The sequence below is a fragment of the Zingiber officinale genome, chromosome 5B (genome assembly GCF_018446385.1).
Source record: "Zingiber officinale cultivar Zhangliang chromosome 5B, Zo_v1.1, whole genome shotgun sequence".
NCBI classification, from domain to species: Eukaryota; Viridiplantae; Streptophyta; class Magnoliopsida; order Zingiberales; family Zingiberaceae; genus Zingiber; species Zingiber officinale.
The window spans coordinates 8,221,045-8,243,647 of NC_055995.1; the positions used below are offsets into that span (position 1 = coordinate 8,221,045).

The window sequence follows — 22,603 nt, forward strand, 5'->3', positions numbered from 1 at the left end:
ATCTTCTCTACCCCATAGATGGGTTAGAGAGTGTCAACTCCAATAAGAAGGGTAGTTAACCCAACTTTGAGGAAATTGACACTCAAGGAGCATTTTCAAGGTTTTGTGAACCTTTGAAAATGAAATGGAATTATCATTTACTCCTTGGAAGAGTAAAATGTGCCATTATGGAAAAGAATGATTTTAATTGGCACAATTTGGGAAAATCTAGAGAACTCTCGAGGAAAAATGAAACATGCCAAATTTTGAGGATAAATTTGATCTTTAAGTGGCATGAATTAATCTAGAGTTCAAGAAGTGTCAAAATTAGGATTTTGGCATTTTAGGGCAATCAAGGGTTAAATTTTAGGTTAGCAAAGTGGTTAAGGATACTTAGATAGGTAATCTAGGTATATTTATTTATGCTAAATCTTGCCATGATTGTTTGCCCTCATATGTCATGACATCATGTTTAGTTTTATTATCATTTGAAATGTCATGATAATGCTTAGGCTAGTTTTTATGTCATGCTTTATTTAAGTTTTCAAACTTTATGCCATGACATCATGACATTGGCACATGTTTTAACTTATGATATCATTATATGCCATGTCATCATCTCTAGCATTATAATCAATGAAATTGATTTAAGGACAAACATATAATTTGATATTGAGATCAAATTGGTGTTTAGAAAATGCATGAGAACTTAGCCTAAGTTGACCTTAATCCATATCTCACATCAAATTGACTTGAATGTGGTTTGATACACCTTAGATGTGTGTGAGATATTAGGATCATGAGTTAGGATCAAGGTGCATAGTCCTTGTACCTAGATGACCCTAATTCAAGAAATTAAGGATCATAGGGAAAGCTTGTGTACAAGTCATGTACATCTAGCCCTAAGATTATGGTCCTAAATTCAAATGGTTTTAAAAGCATTTTAAAATTGATTTGAAAAACCTTGATGAAGCTTTCCTAATGATAGCATTCATCATTGAACATTGTGATACAAAGTTGAGTTAAACTTGAACTATTTCAAAGTTTTTGAACTTTGTATCAAGATTGAAAAATGGAAGTTATTTTCATAGAAAACTATTTTTCCTTGATAGTGTATGATATGAGGAATGTATCCTCAAGGTTTTATAATTTTTGAAATTTTCTAGAATTTTTAAAGGGTTTCTGAATTTCGGAAGAGGAAAATCAGAAATCTGTGTTTAGAGCCTTGATCGGTCTGCGGACCGATCCAGGGAAGCGTGGATCGGTCTGCAGACCGATCCAGTGAGATCCAGTGCGATCAGTAAAGTGTGGATCGGTCACTGGACCGGTCCAAATGGGTTCTGATCGGTCCGGGGACCGATCAGGGCGTGCCAACCTGCTGAATTTCAGTTGTTGTCTGAAATTTCAGTTATGGAAGTTGTGATTTTGGATTTCTAAAGGTTTGGAACTCTCAAAGACATTGTTGGTGCAATGGTCAAGGGGGAGTTGACTTTTAGGGGGAGTTTTTACTCCTTAAAACTTTTGAGGATTAGTGATATGGGATTATCACTAAGTTGATTGTTGAGTTTAGTATCAAGGGGGAAATTAAGAGTTTCAATGAAAGGTATGGGACTTTCATTAGGAAGAAACTTTTGACCTTGATATCCTCCTTTTACTTTTTGATGTGTGTCAAAAAGGGGAGAGTGTTCATTGGAGAACCCAAGTTAGGTTATCGGGTTAACCTAAGCTAGGGGAAGAATGTCAAGGAATGTTCAAGGAAGAACATTGGAATTCTCTTTGATGTGTGTCAAAAAGGGGGAGAACTATTGGAGAACCCAAGTTAGGTTATCGGGTTAACCTAAGGGGAGAATGTCCGGAGAATGTTCAAGGAAAGAACATTGGACATTGGAAGATGGTTGGAAAACCTAAGTTAGGTTATCGGGTTAACCTAACTTGATTATAGTTTTGTCAAACATCAAAAGGGAGATTGTTGGTGCAACCTTAGGTCGAGGTTGACTGGTTGACCGACTCGAGTTGACTTGACTCGAGTTGTATTTTGATGTTTGACTTGGGAAGATTGTTGATGCAACCTTAGGTCAAGATTGACCTAGTTGAGTTGCATGTTGATGTTTGACACTCGTGGAAGAGTTGTATTCTTGATGTGAGACAAGAATAGATGGTTGGGAGATTATTGGTGCAACCCTAGGTCAAGGTTGACTGGTTGACTGAAAAGTCAAGTATGGAGACTTGGCAAGGGGAAGAAGGGAGCTTGGCACGGAAAAATTCAAGTATGGAGACTTGGCTGGAAAAGTCCAAGTATGGAGTCTGGGAAAAGTCCAAGCAGGGAGTTTGGCACGGAGAAAGTCCCGGTGAGTGAAGCAGGCGGTGGGAAAGTCTGGTGAGTGAAGCCAGGCGTTGGAGAAAGTCACGGTGAGTGAAGCCGGGGAAAAGACCTAGTGGTGAAGCTAGGCGGTGTGGAAATCTGGTGAGTGAAGCGGTGAAAATCCTAGTGAGTGAAGCTAGTGAAAGGAAAGTCTGGTGAGTGAAGCCGGTGAAAGTCCCAGTGAGTGAAGCAGGGCAATGGGAAAGTCCTAACTGGGATGTTAGGCGGTGTGGAAATCTGGTGAGTGAAGCGGTGAAAGTCCCGGTGAGTGAAGCCGGTGAAAGTCTGGTGAGTGAAGCCGGGCAAGGAAAATCCAGATGGATCGGGGATGATCGGACTTCGGTGTTGGAAAGTCCAAGTGGGTCAAAGGTTGACCGGACACTTGGCGAGGAGTTCTAGCAGGTCGAGGGTGACCGGATGCTAGGGATGAAGTACCAATAGGTCAAGGTTGACGGATATTGGTTTGGAAGACTTGGGACTTGGTTTGGGCAAAACCAAGCTCTAGATCGGTCACCGGACCGATCGGTGATACTTTGTTTGCTCGATCGGTGCGGTGACCGATCAACAGAGGCGAAAAAGCGGTGATCGGTCCAGGCCGATCGGGCCATCTGATCGATGCGGGACCGATCGGAGACGCGTCGCGGAAGCACGGCCGGAGTTGGGATCGATGCGTGGACCGATCGAGATATCTTTGATCGGTCCGCAGGCCGATCGAGTCTGCTGAAGGTTACGTTGATCGGTCGGGGACCGATCGGCCAGGCTGATCGGTCCGTAGGACCGGTCGGAGTTCTAGCGCGGCTAGTTTCTTCGCTGTTTCTTCTTCGCAGGTATAAAGGGGCTGAGGGCTTCTACAGAGTTTCTTCTTCTTCCTTCTGGAAGTTTTTCTCCTGCCTGAAGCTTCTGCTTCTCCTTCTTGCTGAGCTTTGTTGAGCTCGTTGGGTGCTAAAGCTTCGCGTGAGCTTCTTCCTGTTGCTGGTTTTCTAGCTAGGCTTGGATCCGAGAAGCTGCTGCTTCCCCAGGGTTCCTGCTGACTTCAAGAAGGCAAGCAAGTGTAGTTTACATTTCTGTTCTTGTTTTCTTGTTCCTATTTGTACTCCTATTGCTGTTGCAAATATTGTGGCGAGGTTTCTCCACCCACAAGGAGTATATTGTATTAGCCGGTTCTCCGGGGACTCATCCACCGACGGATTGATAGGGCTCGTCCACCTTACGGACACGCCGAGGAGTAGGAGTATCATCTCCGAACCTCGTACATCGCTGTGTTAAGGTTTGATTTTCTTCTCCTTTCGTTTCTATTTGTATTTCCGCTGCACTAACCTAATCGTAGGAAGAAACGCGATCGATTTGGGGCGGCTATTCACACCCCCCCCCCTCTCTAGCCGAGTACGAAAGGATCCTAACATAGATTGCATCGGCCAGTCGGGCGAATCATGCCCCGACCGGGGGAGAAGGTTCCGGTCCGATCCCACATTCGACACGGGGAGGTGTCAAATAACCGACACCCAATGGATTATTGGACGCCGAACGAAGGAGAAGACGAGGTGCAAAAGCCGAGCCGAGCAACTACCCCGCTTGGTCAGACAACAGAGTTTAATATGGGTAGAGTTCAACTTCGGCCAAGCAGCTACCTCGCTCGGCCTGGCACCAGGACTCGGCAGTGGCAAAGTGGAACTTCGGTCGAGCTGACACACGCGTAGGAGTAGCGAGGTTCTGGCCGACCGGACGGGACACCAAAGTGGCGAAATTTCGACTGAGCGGCCAACCCACTCGGCCTAGCAGTACACTCCCTCTGATATCCATCGACATCCTTTTGGAAGTTGGTGCCGCCGACGCCGGGCATGGATAGCTAGAAAATCGTACGGCAGAAGCTTCCACTGTTACTTCAGAGATATACTCGGCCCGTTAAGGTACTGTGTTAGGGACACTTTACTGACAAGTCTTTTCAGAGAAAATTTTGGAAAGCGTGTCTACCTTGGAAGGCGTGCACGCGCGCTACAGGAGCTCTATATAAGGAGGGTACAAGCATCGACAGAGGTATGCGATATTCACTGTTTGCGCTGCATTTTTCTTATTGCTCCGCCTTATACTTCATCACCAGTGACTGATTTGAGCATCGGAGGACTAACGCCGGAGATTCTTCTTCTTGACTCAATACTGATATAATCTATGTTACATATCAACGGGAGCACTATCTCTCTAGTATTCTCGCTATTCTACTTTCGGACATCATCGTTTTCTTCCCTGTTTGGTTTCCAAAATTGTTCACTATACTATGCTAGCGTGAGATTTCAACTGTAAAAGCTACATACTCCCAACCAAGGTTGTGGATGCATGCTAGTAGAAAAATGGGTGACAATCACCAAAAGTTTGGTTAACTGCACAAATATTATTAAAAAATTGCATGATAGTGATACATGTCACAAATTCCCCTGGTCGTGCCAGCTTACTCACAGAACATTGTTTAAATGATAGTTGAGATAACTAGGTTTATATCCATAATTCCATATTACTCTCCTTTAAGCGTAGAGATATTGTTTGTACAAAGAAGAACAAGTGATGGCTGATATTAATTATCTCAGGTGCCATGGTAACATCTTTTTGTGACAGGGATTAGACCCAATATGCTCGACCCAGGATTATGACCAATGAAATGACGTAGGCTAAACATTTTTATCTTAAATTTTACATCTCAAATAGAACTTATTAATGGTTTAGTGATACAGATTGTTTTTAGTGACGAATTCTATATATATAATCTGCTAAAAAAAAGCTGATCCCTCTACAGGAGGAGCCACGAATATCCATATGGCTCAAAAGGCAGTAGTGTAATCTCTTCAGATATTCTATTAGACTCATAGATAACAAGGAAGAGATGTAATTTACATTAAATTGTCTTGTTTGACATCTCTTGACTGAAAAAAGAAGATCAAAATGGGAGAGAAGGCTTTGCTACAATCTTGGCCATTTCTGTTTTTAGTTAGCATCCATAGTTTATCTCTTGTGTAGCATGAATGAAATTGTTATCCATGTCTAACTATCACAAGTTTCATGCAAGGATATTCTCTGGCATAGGGATAGATATTTACCATATTATTTGTTGAGAAAGATGTGGAGACCTGCATGCCAAAACTGTGAGTAACTGAAGTTAGTACCCTGAGTTTGAATTCTTCTGTTAGTGACCTTGACAAAGAGAAGAACACCTTACTGATACTACCCACTAACCTGAGTAGTTGATACATGATGCTAAAGTGATTTAAGCAGTTGATTTATTACCTTTCAATATTCGAAGTAATTAATTAGACAGACCCACATTCTCTTTTTGTTTGATGCTTCTCATCTTCCCTGCAGGTTTCAAGTCGTTGGCTCCGTCTTTGTGGTCACCATTTCTGCTGCTGGATTGAACTACGGAGGGTGTTGTCCCACCTCTATGTTTTCTTCCTTCATAGAACTGATATTGTCATATTGTCGACTGAAGCTTCCTCAGATAAGATAATCTGAGGAATGCCTAGTTGCTATATATATTGCCCTTTTGTCTTTCTGGATGTTGCTCGTCCTGTACCTGCAGGCCAATACTTGAATAATGTGACCATAATCATTGGCTTAATTTGTTTCATTTGCTATGCGCTGCTTCAATCGACTTTCAAGTGTTAATGTGGTCACGTAGAACTGAAATTTTGGTTGAAGCACAGAGAAGACTTGAATTATTTGGTATTCATTATTAGAATTTTGCAATTTTTTCCAAATTAAGTTTTGTTATTTATTATATTGTTTATTGTTATCATTTTTAATCACATGTGCTAGCTGTTTTGTCTTTCAGGACCACTGATTTAACTTTCATTATTACTACTTCAGACAAAATATATATATAATGAGACATTATTATTATTATTATTATTATTATTATTATTATATATATATACTATTTTTGCTCCATGGGTTAAATATTGAACATTTTTGTTTCATATTTAAAAAATAATAATAATCACATACTTTTTTTTATTTATATTTTAAAATTAATTAATTTATTATATCCGATGATTAATTTCAGTTAATTTTACCCGCACGATAAGAAAGTTTATTTCTTTTCTCGTCACATTATCACATCTCCATCTTCAACTACGTGAGCCATGAGCATTCGTGAGCATTCTGTGAGTAAGAGTGAAATAAGAATTTGATAAAATTAAATTAACAGAACTGATCAAATTAAGAAATTCAGTTCAGTTAATTCAATTTTTATTTTTTTAAATTCATTTTGATTTTGAGTTAATTTAATTTGATTTCGGTTTTAAAATTCATAATTTGATTAAATTAAAAATATTGATTTAATTTTTTATTTTAAAATATAATTAATTAAATAAATTTTAAATTTAATTAGTTTAGTTTTAAATTTTTTATTAGTTCGATCGAATGCGAATGCTGAATTAATCGATATTTAATTCGTTCGATTTATTTAATTTTTTAAAGAAAATTTGGTCTAGTTTAAAAAAAAATAATTTATTTGATTAGGTTATCACTGAACGTTCAAATATAAACATTGAATGAATGAATATTTCTCTAGATAAAAGAATGATAGAAATTTAAGCTTAAAACCTTCTCAAACTCCACGTGTTTTCCATCCCTGTCCGGCCCGGGCTACAAACACAATCCACATTGCCTTCTGCCGACCGGACCGGTCCACTCCTCGTCTACATTCATTAAGAATCACAAATGGATCCACTGTGGACCCGGCTTTTTGTTAACCAAACCATTTGTCCTCACCCGCGGCAGGTAGGTCGTCGATCCCCCTCGCCGCTCGCCTCCATGGCTCCGTCCACGTCCCCTCACTGTCTCACAAAGGAACGCAGCCCCGGTGGACCACCGCCATTTTCATGCATTCCTCCCTCGTCGGGGACGGTGCAACGTCGCCCGCCGGTGAACTCACATCGACGCGATAAATAGAAGCAGATTATATATTTATTTCTTGATAGAGATGCGACTCGATAACGGTACAGTTTGCTTACAATATTGCGTTCCGAGGTTGACGTTCCTCAACCTCAAGATCCGCTCACTGAATTATTTATGTGCGAAGTTATAAGAGAATTGAACTACATGATGGTGCACACGGGGGAAGGCTCGGGCTCGCACACGATTTTGAAGCATGGGTAGTTGGTATTACATATGTCTGGCGGCCACGTTGGCGGCCAAATCGGCGGCCACACTGGCGGCCAAATCGGCGGACACTCCGGCGGACACTCCGGCGGACACGGCTTGGTCGGAGGACACTGGCAGTTACAGCAGGGCTTGGTCGGCGGACACGGCTGCGGACACGGAGGCGGACACGGCTTGGTCGGCGGACACTGGCAGTGACAGCAGGGCTTGGTCGGCGGACACGGCTGCGGACACGGAGGCAGGCACAGAGGCGGACACGGCGGCGGACACGGAGGCGGACACGGAGGCAGGCACAGAGGCGGACAAGGCGGTGGACACGGAGGCGGACACGGAGGCAGACACACAGGTGGCCACAGCGGCGGACATGGTGGCGGCGGAGGCGGAGGAGGCGGCGGCGGCGGTGGCGGCGGCGGCGGGGGGTCCGGTTTGATAGAGACGTCTTTGATCACCTTGTAAGCGATGCAGCAGAGCTGCTTTATGAAGGCGTTGGGGTCGAAGGGGCCGGAGACCGTCACAGTGTTCTTCTCCTCATCGAACACGATGGAACTGATCTTGAATCGCTCTAAAAAAATCGCCCAGAATCCAACAAAATCAAGAAAAACAAAAAACAGAATAAGCCACGATTAAAATTTATCTACTCAAAAACACAATAGACGAACGAATCGCGTGCTCACTCTGGAGCTTGCACAGAGTGCTCTTTATCTTCTTGGCGCAGCATCGGCATCCAAGATCAACCCTTATGATAACCGTGACGACCTGTCACAGTTCAAAAAGAATTCCCAGTTTGACATGCACACAAGTCAAGTTGCATTAAACAGCTACCAAATGCACACTACAAAAGTATTAATTAATAGTTCTCAAGGAGGAATTGGAAACTGAGTACCTTTGGGCCTTTCTTCTCCTCCTTCTTCTCCTTCCCCTTCTCAGCCATCTAAAGACTGAATCCGGTAGGCCTGAAAGAGGAAGGGCAATGGGTCTCTCTTTTATAGCCATAATTTTATTTTGTTTCTTGTAATTATATTCTTATCTTAATTATCTCTCTTATCCTAGTTGGAGCTAAATCAGTGGCCATGAACCATAACGTTGGAGCTTTGTAGATATACTCGACGGTAGCTGCGTGCTCCAATCGTGTTCAATGCATGAATCATGCAGCTTTAGCTTCTCTGTGGGAGATTGTATTTGTCAGCAAGTTATACGAATTCAAGTAGCATTATTGAAGTATATAGGACCACCCGCGGACAATAATTCATCTGTTCCTGCAAGCAGAGACTTACTTCTCTACCGGCAACATCCTCGAAGCCTTCGTGATCTTAATTATTAACTGGACATTTCAAAAAGACGAGTTAAACTGATAGGAAAATACAGAATGGCAATCAGCTCACAGATTGTTTAAACTTGTCTATGGCAGCATTCCAAATCACTCAAAAAACACCTACTGTATTTACTAAAGAGAATCACTAATTCTCTAAACGACATCAAACTGTTTTTTCTTACCTGACTGAATCTCTCTTCTCTAGTTCTCTTCGTCCATGGACCATAGAATATAATCCCTCCTTTGGACAAGAGATTACGGCCTCCGAGATTTCTCATCCGGGCCACGAGGATTCATAGCTGCCTGGCCGTGAGCTCACGGTGGAGCTCACGACTTCATATATAATCATACCATCTGGCCATAAACCATTTGCAGCTAGGTGACTGCAATTTCGCAGCTGCTATGACTGGTTGCTAGCTCACGGCCACAAAACCACACAAAGTGGCTGCAAATGCTCACGTTCTGGCTTTGAAATTATGGCCAAGCAGCGGCCGTGATTTCACAGCCGCGAGCTCTACCATGAGCTCACAGCCAAGCAATCGTGAATGCTCATGCTCTAGCCACAAAATCACCACGACAAAAAGAGGAGAAAACAACAGTTTTCCATTTCAATTAGGGTAAAAAAAATTGATTTGATTTGGATGGGGATTGGGATTGGGATTGATTTAGGTGTCATGATATTTATCTAGAACACTAGATTTTTATAGACGACGACAAACATGAATTAGTAAAAGAATTATATCGAGAGTTAGATTCGCATGCTTTGAGTGTCAATTATGATGCTTCTCTAAGGTGAGTAAGGATCTATGGAGAGGCAGTGGCCAAGGATGATGATAGAGATGTGGGTCTTCCATGGTTGGAGACTGAGGTTGGCAAAGTAGGTCAAAGGGATAGCATAAATGAATATAACTTAAGTTGGTGCTTGATTTGGTGGCCAAGGTATTCTTAAGTTGTATTTATTGATTAAGTATTACACATTAAGTCAACTTACAATTAGTTGTAGTCTGACTAACACTTAAGATCAAATTGACAATCTTTAATGCCTAACAATTTGGGTTTTCCCTCTTGAACTGGAACTCAAAATTGGAAATTCACCACTTCATTCAACCTTCTTTTTTATATAATAAAAATTTGTTATTGAATGGACTAGATAAGTCTCATTCAATATTGGAGAAGTAGCTGGATCACCCGTTACTAAAGGCATTCACAATAGTGAAACCTCTCCATGAACTCTTTCATTGTCATATCTGCACTAGGTCGAAAGTAAGATCACCCGTTACTAAAGGCATTCACAATAGTGAAACCTCTCCATGAACCCTTTCATTGTCATATCCGCACTAGGTCGAAAGTAAAAAACTTTACACATCTTTCCACTATAAAAAAAACCTCTCAACAACCCCTCTATGAGTCTCACACTTTTCATTATATATATCTCCTTCCTATTCTACATTATATATAATTAAATTTAAAAAAAAAATTATAAATGGTTAATATGAAACAACATTAATTAAAAATATATATATAAATATTACCGTACATGTATGGCAATTAATAAATTATTTTTTTATTGATCACAACCGTAGCGTGCCCAAATATACTCAACCAAGTCAGTTCGAAGTTGATGATGCAGTTGATTATTACGTAGTTCACAATTTCTCTAGAGGTATTCTTGAAATTCTTGGATGGAGCCTTGAAATATTTGAGATAAAGGATCTCCTTTATCATTCAACCAATTGACTACTATATCTCCCTTATTTTTCAATAATCATGTTGTGTAAAATAATGCATATATACATGATGTATTTCAAATTATCTTTATACCAAAATCGTCCTGGACCTCTGATCATTGTCAATCGAGATTGGAGCACCCCAAATGTCCACTCGACATCCTTTCTCATGTCCTCTTATCGTTCCTTCAACATTTTTCGCTTAGGATCCTAGGAGCATGGAAAGCTCTTGATGAAAAGTAGTCCATTCTAGATAAATCACATTAGTTAGATAGTATCCTTTTGTATATTGTGTATTGTTAACCATAAAATTAACCTCGGGTGCATTTCCTTGTAATATGTTGTTGAATAAAGGTGATTCGTTAAGCACGTTGATATCATTACGCGACTCTGCAATCAAAAAAAAACGTGTCATATCCATAAGTCCGTAGATGTGACTACTTCAAGCACAATTATTGAGATGTCATGATCTCCCTTAGTAATTAAACTGGCCTTTCCAAGCGATGGGACAATTTTTCCAGTGTCAATGCATACAATCAGACTAGCCAATATGTCAGAGAAATCATGTCTCTGCTCATGCATTTCAAGTATTGGATATCAGTAGCATTAGATCTTCTCAAATATTGGGTCTCGAACACTTCAATTACACATCAACAGAAATTTAATATGCATTGGATGACAGTTGTTTCAGCAATTCGTAGGTACTTATCATAATGATCAACAAGGACTCTATACACCAATTAACGGATAGGCGCTGTGCATTTTGAATGATCAATAAGGCCTCGAAATTTTTTTCCCCCGTCACATCGACCTTTCATTGAAAATATTCTAAATGATTTTTTAAGACATCAACTATACGAAGAAATAATCCTCTTTGCATTCGGAATCGACATCGGAATATATCATCAAAATATATTAGCTCATCATATAAGTAATCATTGAAAAGACGAGCATGTCCGACTTCACGATCTAGATTCAATCCTCTGTGTTCTACTAGAAGATCTTTGAGCTCTTTGATGTACCATTTGTTGTTGCTCATATTGCCGGAGCATTCTTTGTTCATCTATATCTTCTATATCTTCCATCAATTCATTTCTCCAGAATTCACAAAGCATAGATCGATCTGGATTTTTAGCCATTGAAATAAATCAAAATATGTTCATGGATAAAAGAAGTAGAGAAATGAGAAAATGATAAAAAAAAAATAAAAGATTAAAACAATATATTTATAGATAATTTTTTAAATAAAAAAATAAAATATAATAGTTGAACAACAACGATTAAAAATTAACGTTTCTTTAATGTTTAATATTTTAATATTTTTATTTTTTAAAATAGAAATAAAAATATTTAATTTAAAAAAAAAAAAAAACACAACGAACTTCTTCAAAATTTATGAAGGAGGGGAAGGCAGCTCCTTCTCTGCATCCACGTCACAGTGGAGATGCTATAAATAATGTCCACTTATTTCTCCGCCTAGATTTTTTCCAGGCAACCTAGCGGGCATGACCCTGAGAACCATATCAAACCGCCAACGTGTCGTCCCCTAATTGGTTCGTCCCAAGACAATCATCCGGACTGGATTCTCACAATATCTAGGAATCGAACGACCACCAATGGCCTCCCACTGACGTGGCGGCCTCCTCGGCCACTACTTCCCTTCCTCCGCTCCCTATTAATAAAGCCACCACCTCCCTCCACTCAGACTCGCTCACTCGTCCTTAACCACAACAACTAGAACTCCACCTCGGTCGAGCTCCGGCGGTAAAATTCATGGCTACATCTGCAGTGCAGCACTCGGCATTCGCCGGCCAGACCGTGCTCCGGCAGCAGAGCGAGCTAGCGCGCAAGGCTGGCGCCGCCAACAAAGGCCGGTTCTACATGCGCCGCACCGTCGCCAGCGCTCCCAAGAGCATCTGGTATCTAATCCTCATCTATTTAATATATATTATTAATTAATTAATTAATGATATTTGAAAAATATGTAATTAATTAAATTCGTAAATAAAGGTATGGGCCAGACAGGCCCAAGTACTTGGGCCCGTTTTCGGAGCAGACGCCCTCGTACCTGACAGGGGAGTTCCCCGGCGACTACGGCTGGGACACCGCCGGCCTCTCCGCGGACCCAGAGACCTTCGCCAAGAACCGCGAGCTGGAGGTGATCCACTGCCGGTGGGCCATGATGGGCGCCCTCGGATGCGTCTTCCCGGAGATCCTCTCCAAGAACGGGGTCAAGTTCGGCGAGGCGGTGTGGTTCAAGGCGGGGTCGCAGATCTTCTCGGAGGGCGGACTGGACTATCTGGGAAACCCTAATTTGGTGCACGCGCAGAGCATCCTCGCGATCTGGGCCTCGCAGGTGGTGCTGATGGGGCTGGCGGAGGGGTACCGCGTGGGCGGCGGCCCGCTGGGGGAGGGGCTCGACCCCATCTACCCCGGCGGCGCCTTCGACCCGCTGGGCCTGGCTGACGACCCGGACGCGTTCGCGGAGCTGAAGGTGAAGGAGGTCAAGAACGGGAGGCTGGCGATGTTCTCCATGTTCGGGTTCTTCGTGCAGGCGATCGTGACAGGGAAGGGGCCGATCGAGAACCTCCTCGATCACATCGCCGACCCCGTCAACAACAACGCCTGGGCGTACGCCACCAATTTCGTCCCCGGCAAGTGAGAGGGTCGATTAGGTTTCGCCTTCGCCGCTCGTTCGCTCGCTCGCTGCTTCCCCTTCTAGTCTTCAATTTCTTCTACTCGTCCGTGTAACAGTGTGCCGATGGAACAGAAGTATATAACGCCGTTTTATATCTGGGTTTTAATCGCTGTGGATGAAAACGATATTTCGTCTTTCTGTTTCCTTGTTAAACCAACGCGATTAAATGAACTGTGAATCTCAAAACAGACTGAAGCAATCAAACTGGAAAGTCGACTGCAAAGATGTATCTCTTAGACGTCTACTTATAGATTTATATCATTTTAAATATATTTTTAAAAAAACTTTCTACACAATCTTAACTTGTTTCTATATTTATATTTTTTTTATCAGGTTTATATTTGCACATACACTTTGAAATTTATCTTTTAAGACTCCTGTGGTAATCCAACATTCAACTTTACGTATCATAGTAAATCTAACTATCATTTTAATAAAACTAAGACAAAAATTAAAAAGAGGTCCATCATTATATTTAAATTTTAATTATGGTCATAAGTTAACCTTATGATTTACCTCCCTTCATATAATCCGAAAATATACTATTAAAAATGCATAAGGTGAACGTAATCACTTTTTACTATAATTAGATGAGCACTCATTTTTCAAAAACGTCACACGAATATTCTATTTAAAGTGAAGAATCCAAAATACCCTTAATGTAGATTTGATTTGAAAATTTTGTGTTTCTTAATCAAGTTTAGTAGTTAAAGTTTAAATCACAGCTCTGCTACACTTAGTAAAAGATAGCAACCAGTTGTTACATGTTGTAACGGTAGATCTCGTGCAGCCAGCAAGAGCAGGATGGATATCCATCCTGAATAGATAAATATACCCTTCTTAGATAATAGATAAATATACCCTTCTCGAGAATTTCGACTTTAATTAAAATAAATATTTTAATAAATAAAAATTATATTGCATAAATTAAAAGAGACTACCAATTTTTACTTGATACAACTAGGAACGTTGTTAATCTAAGACGTTGAAAGCACTAATAAAATTCTCCTTTCGTCGTAGATGGAGAAGCCTCTTACAAGCGTTAAAAGCATAGAACAATGAAGACAGAAAAGAATAACTTGAGTACAAGTGTTGTTTTTAATGACTAAGATTAGAGCTCTATTTATAGCTCACTGATAAAAAATAAATGTTTATTGGCATGGCAAATCCAGGCGCCTGGACTCACTCCAAGCGCTCCTAGTTGTGCGCCTGATTTACTTGCAACGGCTATGTAACGATGCGAAGATAAAGTTTTATCACAATCCAGGTACAAGAACCAACACCGGACGCCCAAAATGCTACTGACGTGGACCCAACGTTGATCCTCAACAACGGGCTTCATCGAGGCGCCTGCTCAGCACCAAAGTGGTCATAGCGCTCAAACCAGGTCTGGGCACCCGAACTCCGGGTGCCTGGACATGGTCCAAGAGCCTGAACAAGGCAACTCCAAGTTGACTTTATCTGGTCTTACGCTCCAATCGCTTGGATGATTTTCCGGATTTTCGGAGTTTAGCTCACCTGAACCCAACTCCTGCCTTCTCTCCTCGAGTATTCTTCTGCTCCGGCTTCTCATCCCTCGGTAGCTTCTCATCCCTCAGATGCACCAAGTCCATCGACTTGATTCCCGTGTCATTCTTCTCGTCTGTAGCGTCTTTTGCTCGACTTCTTGCGTTCCTAAGTCCCTGCACATAGGGGTGTCAAAAATGAACCCGACCCGACAACCCAACCCGAGTCGACCCGAAAAAAATCAAGTTCGGGTTGGGCATTTTTGGGTTCGGGTCGGGTTCGGGTTGGAGGGTTGGAGAGTAAAAAAATTTCGGGTTAGGTCGGGTCGGGTTCGGATTGACCCGGGTTGACTTAAATATAGGGTTTTGTGGGTTTTTTTGGGGTTAAATCAAATTTTATTTTAAAATTTTAGATGTTTTTATGTATATTAATATCATGTTTGTATGATAATGATGGAGTATTAAGATAAAAGTGAAGAATTATAGGGAAAATAGTCCAAAAAAATCGTTTTGAATAGAACTTTCGGGTTATATGGGTCGGGTTCGGGTTGATCGGATTGGCCGGGTTCGGGTTCGAGTTGAGGTGTTTTGGGTTGAACTCGGGTTCGGGTCGGGTTCGGGTTCGGGTTCGGGTTGAGTTAAAAAAAAAAAAAACTCAACCCGACCCACCCGAATTGACACCCCTACCTGCACACTCAGACACAAAACATCAAATACACAGAATCTAACTTGATTTGATTGATCACATCAAAACTAACACAAGATACTTACAGTAATAATTATAATATTTATTTGAAATATAATGAGTATTACGAAGGCCCTTCATTTGTTCTCATTGAAAAATTATTTTAATCATATTATCATTCTTCAATAACTAAAATAAACATAAGATAATGATATTATTATAAAAACTAACAACTATCCTAGTTACTACATGACCGTTTGTGATCAATAATATTCATTTAAAATATACAGGGTCATGAAATCTCCTTTGTTTTGTGAGACTCATCTGATTACACACTAACAATAAAACAAAATACATCAAACTGAATGCATCAGAGTTTATAACAAACAAAAACTGCCTTTAAAATAAGAAAATGAAAAGAAAAAAAAAGTTATCATGCAAATAGGATCATAAAGAAACCTACAAATGAAAAAAGAAAAAATAAATAAATCCTACATTGGGAGGAAAAGTTAAACCCTAAATTAAAGAAGGGAGAAAGAAGAGAAGACGTGTTTAGCACTACAAAAAAAATTTAGCATTAGAGACGGAAAATTCCGTCGCTATTTCGTCGCTAAACTAGATTAGCGATTGATTAGCGATGGAATCACTGCCAGTGGCGTAGCTAAGATTTTAGACAAGAAGGGACGATTTTTAAAATTCTAAATATTAGTATAGATCAATTTTCAGTCTCTAAAAGTTTAAATTTTGAATTCAATATGTTAAAAATGAACTCAAATTTGGAAATTTTTTAGTTTAGCCCTTGATTTTAGTTAAAACAACAATATGTCAATTCTCAGATCTTATCTATGACTCAAAGTCGAAGAATCATTTAGGTAGAAAAGACAGAAGAGAAGGATGTAATAGAGGGGAAGATGACCTATTTGAAGTAGGTATATCTCATATTTTCTTAAAATACCTCGACATTCATATTTCACCTAATTTATCATTAGAATAATATTTTTAACACATAATTACTTAATTTAATGACTATCTTTTTTCCAATCATTCAAAAATAATAATAAAATTGATAGTAAACAAATAACATACTTGACTAGCAAATAAAAACATGAATATGAAAATTTGATACTATATATTTTTTTTAGCACTTAAATCTGTAACGAAAAAGATCAAACAAGAAACTTTCACCATAATCAAAACATGTTTGCTGTGGAGAATTGGTGTAGCGACGATGACGATACTCGTAGCAAACAATGGCAGCGCTGGTAATAATATCGTGTGGTGACAATAATGTGGGCGGTAGTGTCAGATGGAAAAACACAAGGAAAAATTAAAAACACAATATTGAAGACAAATAAAAAAAAACGAGAGGGAGAGGGGAAAAAGAAATCAGGGGAGAGAAAAAAGTAAAACATGATTAGTTTTTCATTAGATTTTTTTAATATAAAAGTCCATAAAATTTTATAATTTGTAATTAAGTCTTTTTATTTTTTCCCCAATATACAATTTTTTTCTCAAATTTCAGAGGGTGCGGTCGCACCCCCAAAGCTCCACCTAGCTACGCGCCTGATCACTGCGTCGATATAAATTGTGTCGCTGGCTGTATTTAGAGACGGAATATAAATTCCGTCGCTAATTAGAGACGAAATATATATTCGATCTCTAAAATATTAGCGACGGGAATTTAATCATCAGTCGCTAACAATAAAATCATGTCTCTGATTTGATTAAAATTACATCTCTAATTAGAGACGGACCTTAAATGTTCCGTCTCTAATTAGAGACGGAACTTAAATATTTCGTCTCTAATTAGAGACGGAACTTAAATTTTCCGTTGCAAGGCATCGACATTTCAAACAATTTCATGGCAATCAGCGACGAAAAATTAAAGTTCCGTCGCTAGATATCGTTATAACAGTACTTTCCATGGAGAAATTAGAGACGGAATTTTAAAATTCTGTCTCTAATTAAAGACGGAATTTTAAAATTCCGTCTCTAATACCTGGAGATTTCAACAGCACAATTTCATTCCTGCAGTCATCCTTCTTTACATTTTATAATAATCTAAACCATCACATACAATGATTTTCAAACAACACAAAACTCTCCAAATAACAATACATTCACACAAAAAACTTAATCCAAGCACAAAACAATAATCCAAGCACAAAACTTAAACTAAATATCCAATCAAAAAACAAAGATAAATATCCAAACATCTCCAACCATAAACACCTGATTGTACTACAACATCTGAAATTTAAAAACACAATACAACACCATCTAGCAAAGAAAATCCAATCCTAAACTAGCGAGTAGTAATCAATCCTGTAAAAATGTTAATACAATAGATTACTAATAAAACAAAGAATAAACTAATTCACAATTATGAGTAACATATTAAATTTAATATTATGAATTTATTTTACATACCTGAAACTAGTTTGGTTATATGATGATGGTGTTGTATAGACATCAACGTTCCTGAAAATATATAATACAATGTTAGACATAGTTTCATTAGTGAACAAAAAAACTTAAAAAGTTAAACATCAAGATACCTATGACAATCTATGGATCAGGAGGATTATTAGGGTCTTGAGTCTCCTGAGAGGCAAAACGATACGGCGTTGCACTCATTTGATCCAAGAAGGCCTGCATATCCCGCTCAATTTTCTCAAGATCCAATCGGGATTGCCGCTCTACTCGAAATTCTGCCTCCAAGGTCGAGAGTCGAGTCTTCAAATCTGCGTTTTCCTGTTCTAAGACGTCTACTCTAGCAGATGATTCGGATGCACTCGATGATGTGCTGGTACGACCCCTGGCCCTAGGAGTCATCGCCTGATCATATACAACTCTCGCCTGAGCCCCAAGACCATATAGGGTGGAGGTCTAACTACAACATTCCTAATGAAATTTTTCTTATTTCTCCTGAAAGGGTGGTTAACTGGTAAAAATTTACGAAGATTATCAAACCAAGATACCTTCCCACTGCAGGGTAATGAAAATGCATCAGACTCTGTCATGAAATGTGGGCATGCTAATTTACCAGACGTACTCCATCCTAACAACATTGAGTATGCTGAAAAATCACTGATCGTCCATAATAATGCAGTATGCAATCTAAAATTAGTTTTACTTGCAACATCATAAGTTACTGACACTATATTCCATAAATCATTCAACTCGGCAATCAGAGGTTGCAAAAAAATATCAATCTTCTCTTTTGGATTAGTTGGCCCTGGAATAAGTACAGTAAGGAACATAAATTCATCTTTCATACACATCCATGGCGGTAAGTTGTAAGGTGTTATTATAACTGGCCCAGATGAATATTGCTGTCCAGACTGACCAAAAGGTTGAAATCCATCTGCAGAAAGTCCGAGTCTCACATTACGTGGCTCCATTGCAAATGAGGAAAATGTTGTATCAAGATGTTTCCATGCAGGCGAGTCACAAGGATGACACATTATACCTTCTTCGTGTACATGCTCATGATGCCACCTCATGTAGCTTGTTGTTGCAGTAGATGCGTACAAGCGTTGGAGTCTAACAGTTAACGGGAAATAATACATAACTTTCCATTAAACCTTTTTATTTTTCTTCCCTAGTATTCGACTACTATGCTTATAACGACGGTGAGTACAGATTCTGCATTCAATTAGTTCACTGTCTTCTTTCCAAAATATCATGCAGTTATTAATGCAACAATCAATCCTCTCTACCGGCAAACCTAAATCTCTCACCAATTTTTTTGTATTGTAGAAACTATCAGGCATTATGTTATCAGCAGGAAGTAACTCAGACATCAATTGACAGATGTCATCGTAACATCTTTCTGAAAAATGATGCTCTGCCTTTATGTTCAATAATCTTGCAGTAGCTGATAATTGAGAATGACCAGACGGAATCCCTTCCCACACTTCTCTTTCACTAGCCTTTAACATGTCATACATTTGCTGAACTTTAAGTGTTGGTACATCATCCATATTTGAATGATCAACAGCATTCATAGCGTCATAAACCATTGATTGCATTACATTCTCATTAGATGATGATTCTCTAAAGGAGTTGTGTCTGATGATGAAGCATCCGAAGTTCCAATACAGTGAGACAAATAAGGCTCTCCATGATAGTATCAGTTGTAGTAATTTGGAACAAATCCTTTTTTGCATAGATGTACTTTGACAGTATCCTCGTCATGGAAAGCTTTATTTTTACATTTGGAATGATTACATGGACAACGTAACATGACACCATCCATACATTCTGGATGACTCTTCGCAAAATTCACAAACTCTTTAACTCCAGTAAAATAGTCATCTCGGATAAATCCATTTTCTAATCTATTGTACATCCAATCTTTGTTCAAGTACATTGTATCCTAATAAACATAAGATTGATTACTTAGTAAGAATGCAATTAATAGAATAGAGGTACTACATATATGATTCAATGTATTCAAAAACCATACCATGAATACAAAATATTAAGTATATAATTAAGAAGTTGTCCTTAACTACTAGGTTAGAACTTTAGGAGTCTAAAGTAGGTATGTTTCACAAGAAATCAATTATTCTAACCTAAAACTACAAGTAAGAACCTAGTCAGAGGCATAAAAGTTTCAGTTGAAGAAAAGTTTCAGTTTGTATGTGGTAGACAATAGAGGCATAAAAAAATTTCTGTGCCAACTTAAACATATTGCCATATCAGAAATTGAGAAGGGCATTGCTCCAAATTTAATCAAATGTTTAGTAATAATGGACAGATGCAACTTAAAGTGTCTCTTTAAATGCTAAATTTGAGTCCCTCTGATAATGTATTAGCTAACGTGTGGCAATAAATATAAATATACTGGGTATAACTGAATCGCCAAAAATGGGTGATTCATGTATTAGCCCTCATCAACTGCTGATGACTGATTTTTACACCTTGACAGTTATAGAATCGCTTGTATGGCCATAAATCAAGACCACTAAAAATACTGAGATCTCAATCAATTGTACTATCTAAGAAAGGAGATTGCACTCTCACATAGTGTTGATTCAACAATGTTTCGAGAAAATCAAAGGATAAAAGGACTGACTTGATCTCACTAATAATACTAGTGTATAAATATAAAAGCTCATCAGCAATCGTCATTGATAATGAAGATTATATGCTTCATAACCCACCAAACTGGTAGTAAAGAGATCCCTTCTATAACCATATACCTTAACTAAAATCAATTAGTAGGAACATTGCTTGGTGATAAAATTAGCCCTTAAAAAACTTGAGTACCCAACTGTTGGTTGCTACTCAGAAAACCTAAAGGTTCCACTGTACAAAAATTTTGTACAAAGGTCTAAACCTTTTCCTAGCTACCATGTGTTCTTTTAAATTAAATTTTGGATCGCCTGCGGAACTTAACACGTTTGATCCAAAACTTAATCTATTTGTTCTTTTAGGTTTTGACTTGGATCTCCTGCGAAACTTAACACATTCGACCCAAGTCACCTTAAGTTATTAATTCCATTAAATATTAATTTCCATAATTGGTTCCCAGTACTGACGTGGCGAGGCACATGGCCTTCTTGGATATGGGAGCAACCACCACCGACTAGACAAAACCTTTTATGGAAAGTTAATATTTAATTTCCTAAAATAACTTTAGGTTAACCGAAAAGAACAATCAAATCACAAGGAAAAGAAAAACAAAAGAACACTATATCGAAAACAAATTCGAAACTCTAGAATCATATGCCTCTTGTATTTAGTATTATTTCCAAAAATAACTAGTATGATGCGGAAAGAAAAAAATACTAGTTATACCTTTTAGAAAAACCTCTTGATCTTCTACCGTATTCCTCTTCTAACCTCGGACGTTGTGTGGGCAACGATCTTCCGAGATGAGAAACCACCAAAGCACCTTCTCCTTTCTTCAAATTTCGGCCAAGCACAAAGCGTCCAAAAGATGAAGATATTTTCCACCAACCAAGCTCCAAGGGATGTAGGCTTTCTCTCCTTCTTCCTCAAGCTAGATCCGGCCACCAATTAAAACTCCATAAGCATGAAGAGGTTCGACCACAAAGAGAAGAAGAAGAGAAGAAGGAAGGGCCGGCCACACCACCAAGGAAAAGAGGGAGAAAAATAGAATAGATTCGTTAGCATTGAAGTCTCCTCTACCCCCTCTTTTATAATCCTTGATCTTGGCAAATAAGGAAATTTTAATAAAAACTTCCTTAATTCGTTTGCCATTGAAAAGGAAAATTTATTTAATTAAAAATAATTTTCTTTCTCAATTTTATTTGGTCGGCCATATAAAAGCTACAAACAAGGATAGTTTTAATTAATTAAAACTTCCTAATTTGTCTCCAGAAATTTATAAAAATTTCTCCAATAATTTTAATCCCTTTATGATTGGTTTATAAAAAGGAAATTCAATAAATTAAAATCTTTCTTTTAAACATGTGGATAAAAAGAAAGTTATCTCTAAAAATTAAAATCTCTTTTAATCTACAAATAAGGAAAGATATCAAATCTTTTCTTAATCTTTTGTAGAAACTTATAAAAGATAATATTTAATTTTAAACTCTCTTTTAAATCATGAACATGGTTTAAAAAGGAAAGTTTTCTTAAAATTTAAAATCCCCTTTAATCAACAAATAAGGAAAGATTTCAAATTTTAAACTCTCTTTTAAACATGTTAAATGATTTACAAATAAGGAAAGTTTTTACCAAAAATTAAAACCATCCTTTTAAACTACAAATAAGGAAAGAGATTAATCTCTTCTCTTAATCTTTTGTAGAAAGCAATAAAAGGAAATTTTAAAATTTTAAACTCTCTTTTAAAATCATGATATCCACATAAGAAATAATTTTAATAAAAATCTTTTTTAATATTCTAGTGGCCGGCCACCTACATGACTCATCCACTTGGTCTTGGCCGGCCCTAGCTTGGGTTCCAAGCTAGCTTGGCCGGCCCCATTGGATGGGTAAGAAGGTGGGTATGTGGTGGGTATAAATCTCTATATACTAGAGGCTACGATAGGGACCGAGAGGAGGAATTGGTTTTGGTCTCCCGATAAAATTAAGCATCTCGTGCTCGCCCCGAACACATAACTTAATTTTATCAATAATAATTCATTCCACTAGAGAACTATTATTGAACTACCGCACCAATCCCAAATTACATTTTGGGCTCCTTCTTA

General features: G+C 38.7%; 2 protein-coding genes across 3 annotated transcripts; one reads left to right on the forward strand and one right to left on the reverse strand.

Moving 5' to 3' along the window:
- Positions 1 to 7,269: 7,269 nt before the first annotated feature.
- Positions 7,270 to 11,641, reverse strand: LOC121984069 (leucine-rich repeat extensin-like protein 3). Of its 2 annotated transcripts, XM_042536841.1 has the most exons (5): positions 8,984 to 11,641; positions 8,764 to 8,810; positions 8,373 to 8,652; positions 8,164 to 8,245; positions 7,270 to 8,051 (listed from the first exon to the last, which is right to left on the reverse strand). In XM_042536841.1, exons 3-5 carry the CDS (start codon positions 8,418 to 8,420, stop codon positions 7,426 to 7,428), a joined length of 756 nt encoding a protein of 251 aa, XP_042392775.1. In that variant the 5' UTR covers positions 8,421 to 8,652; positions 8,764 to 8,810; positions 8,984 to 11,641; the 3' UTR covers positions 7,270 to 7,425. The 2 variants fall into 2 exon arrangements, with proteins under 2 accessions (XP_042392775.1, XP_042392776.1); XM_042536842.1 differs by lacking the exons at positions 8,764 to 8,810; positions 8,984 to 11,641 and having other exon boundaries at positions 8,373 to 8,757.
- Positions 11,642 to 12,243: 602 nt separating this feature from the next.
- LOC121984070 (chlorophyll a-b binding protein 5, chloroplastic) lies at positions 12,244 to 13,320 on the forward strand. Its single transcript, XM_042536844.1, has 2 exons — positions 12,244 to 12,447; positions 12,539 to 13,320. Exons 1-2 carry the CDS (start codon positions 12,302 to 12,304, stop codon positions 13,188 to 13,190), a joined length of 798 nt encoding a protein of 265 aa, XP_042392778.1. The 5' UTR covers positions 12,244 to 12,301; the 3' UTR covers positions 13,191 to 13,320.
- The last annotated feature ends 9,283 nt before the right edge of the window (positions 13,321 to 22,603 follow it).

What these genes read in the sequence shown, in the direction of transcription:
- LOC121984069 (XM_042536841.1), bottom strand. Translation starts at nt 8,420, where the DNA reads ATGGCTGAGAAGGGGAAGGAGAAGAAGGAGGAGAAGAAAGGCCCAAAG. An exon ending in AGGAGAAGAAAGGCCCAAAG is followed by an intron (nt 8,246 to 8,372) that starts GTACTCAGTTTC and finishes GAACTGTGACAG; the next exon opens with GTCGTCACGGTTATCATAAG. An exon ending in CACTCTGTGCAAGCTCCAGA is followed by an intron (nt 8,052 to 8,163) that starts GTGAGCACGCGA and finishes CGATTTTTTTAG; the next exon opens with AGCGATTCAAGATCAGTTCC.
- LOC121984070 (XM_042536844.1), top strand. Translation starts at nt 12,302, where the DNA reads ATGGCTACATCTGCAGTGCAGCACTCGGCATTCGCCGGCCAGACCGTG. An exon ending in AGCGCTCCCAAGAGCATCTG is followed by an intron (nt 12,448 to 12,538) that starts GTATCTAATCCT and finishes TCGTAAATAAAG; the next exon opens with GTATGGGCCAGACAGGCCCA.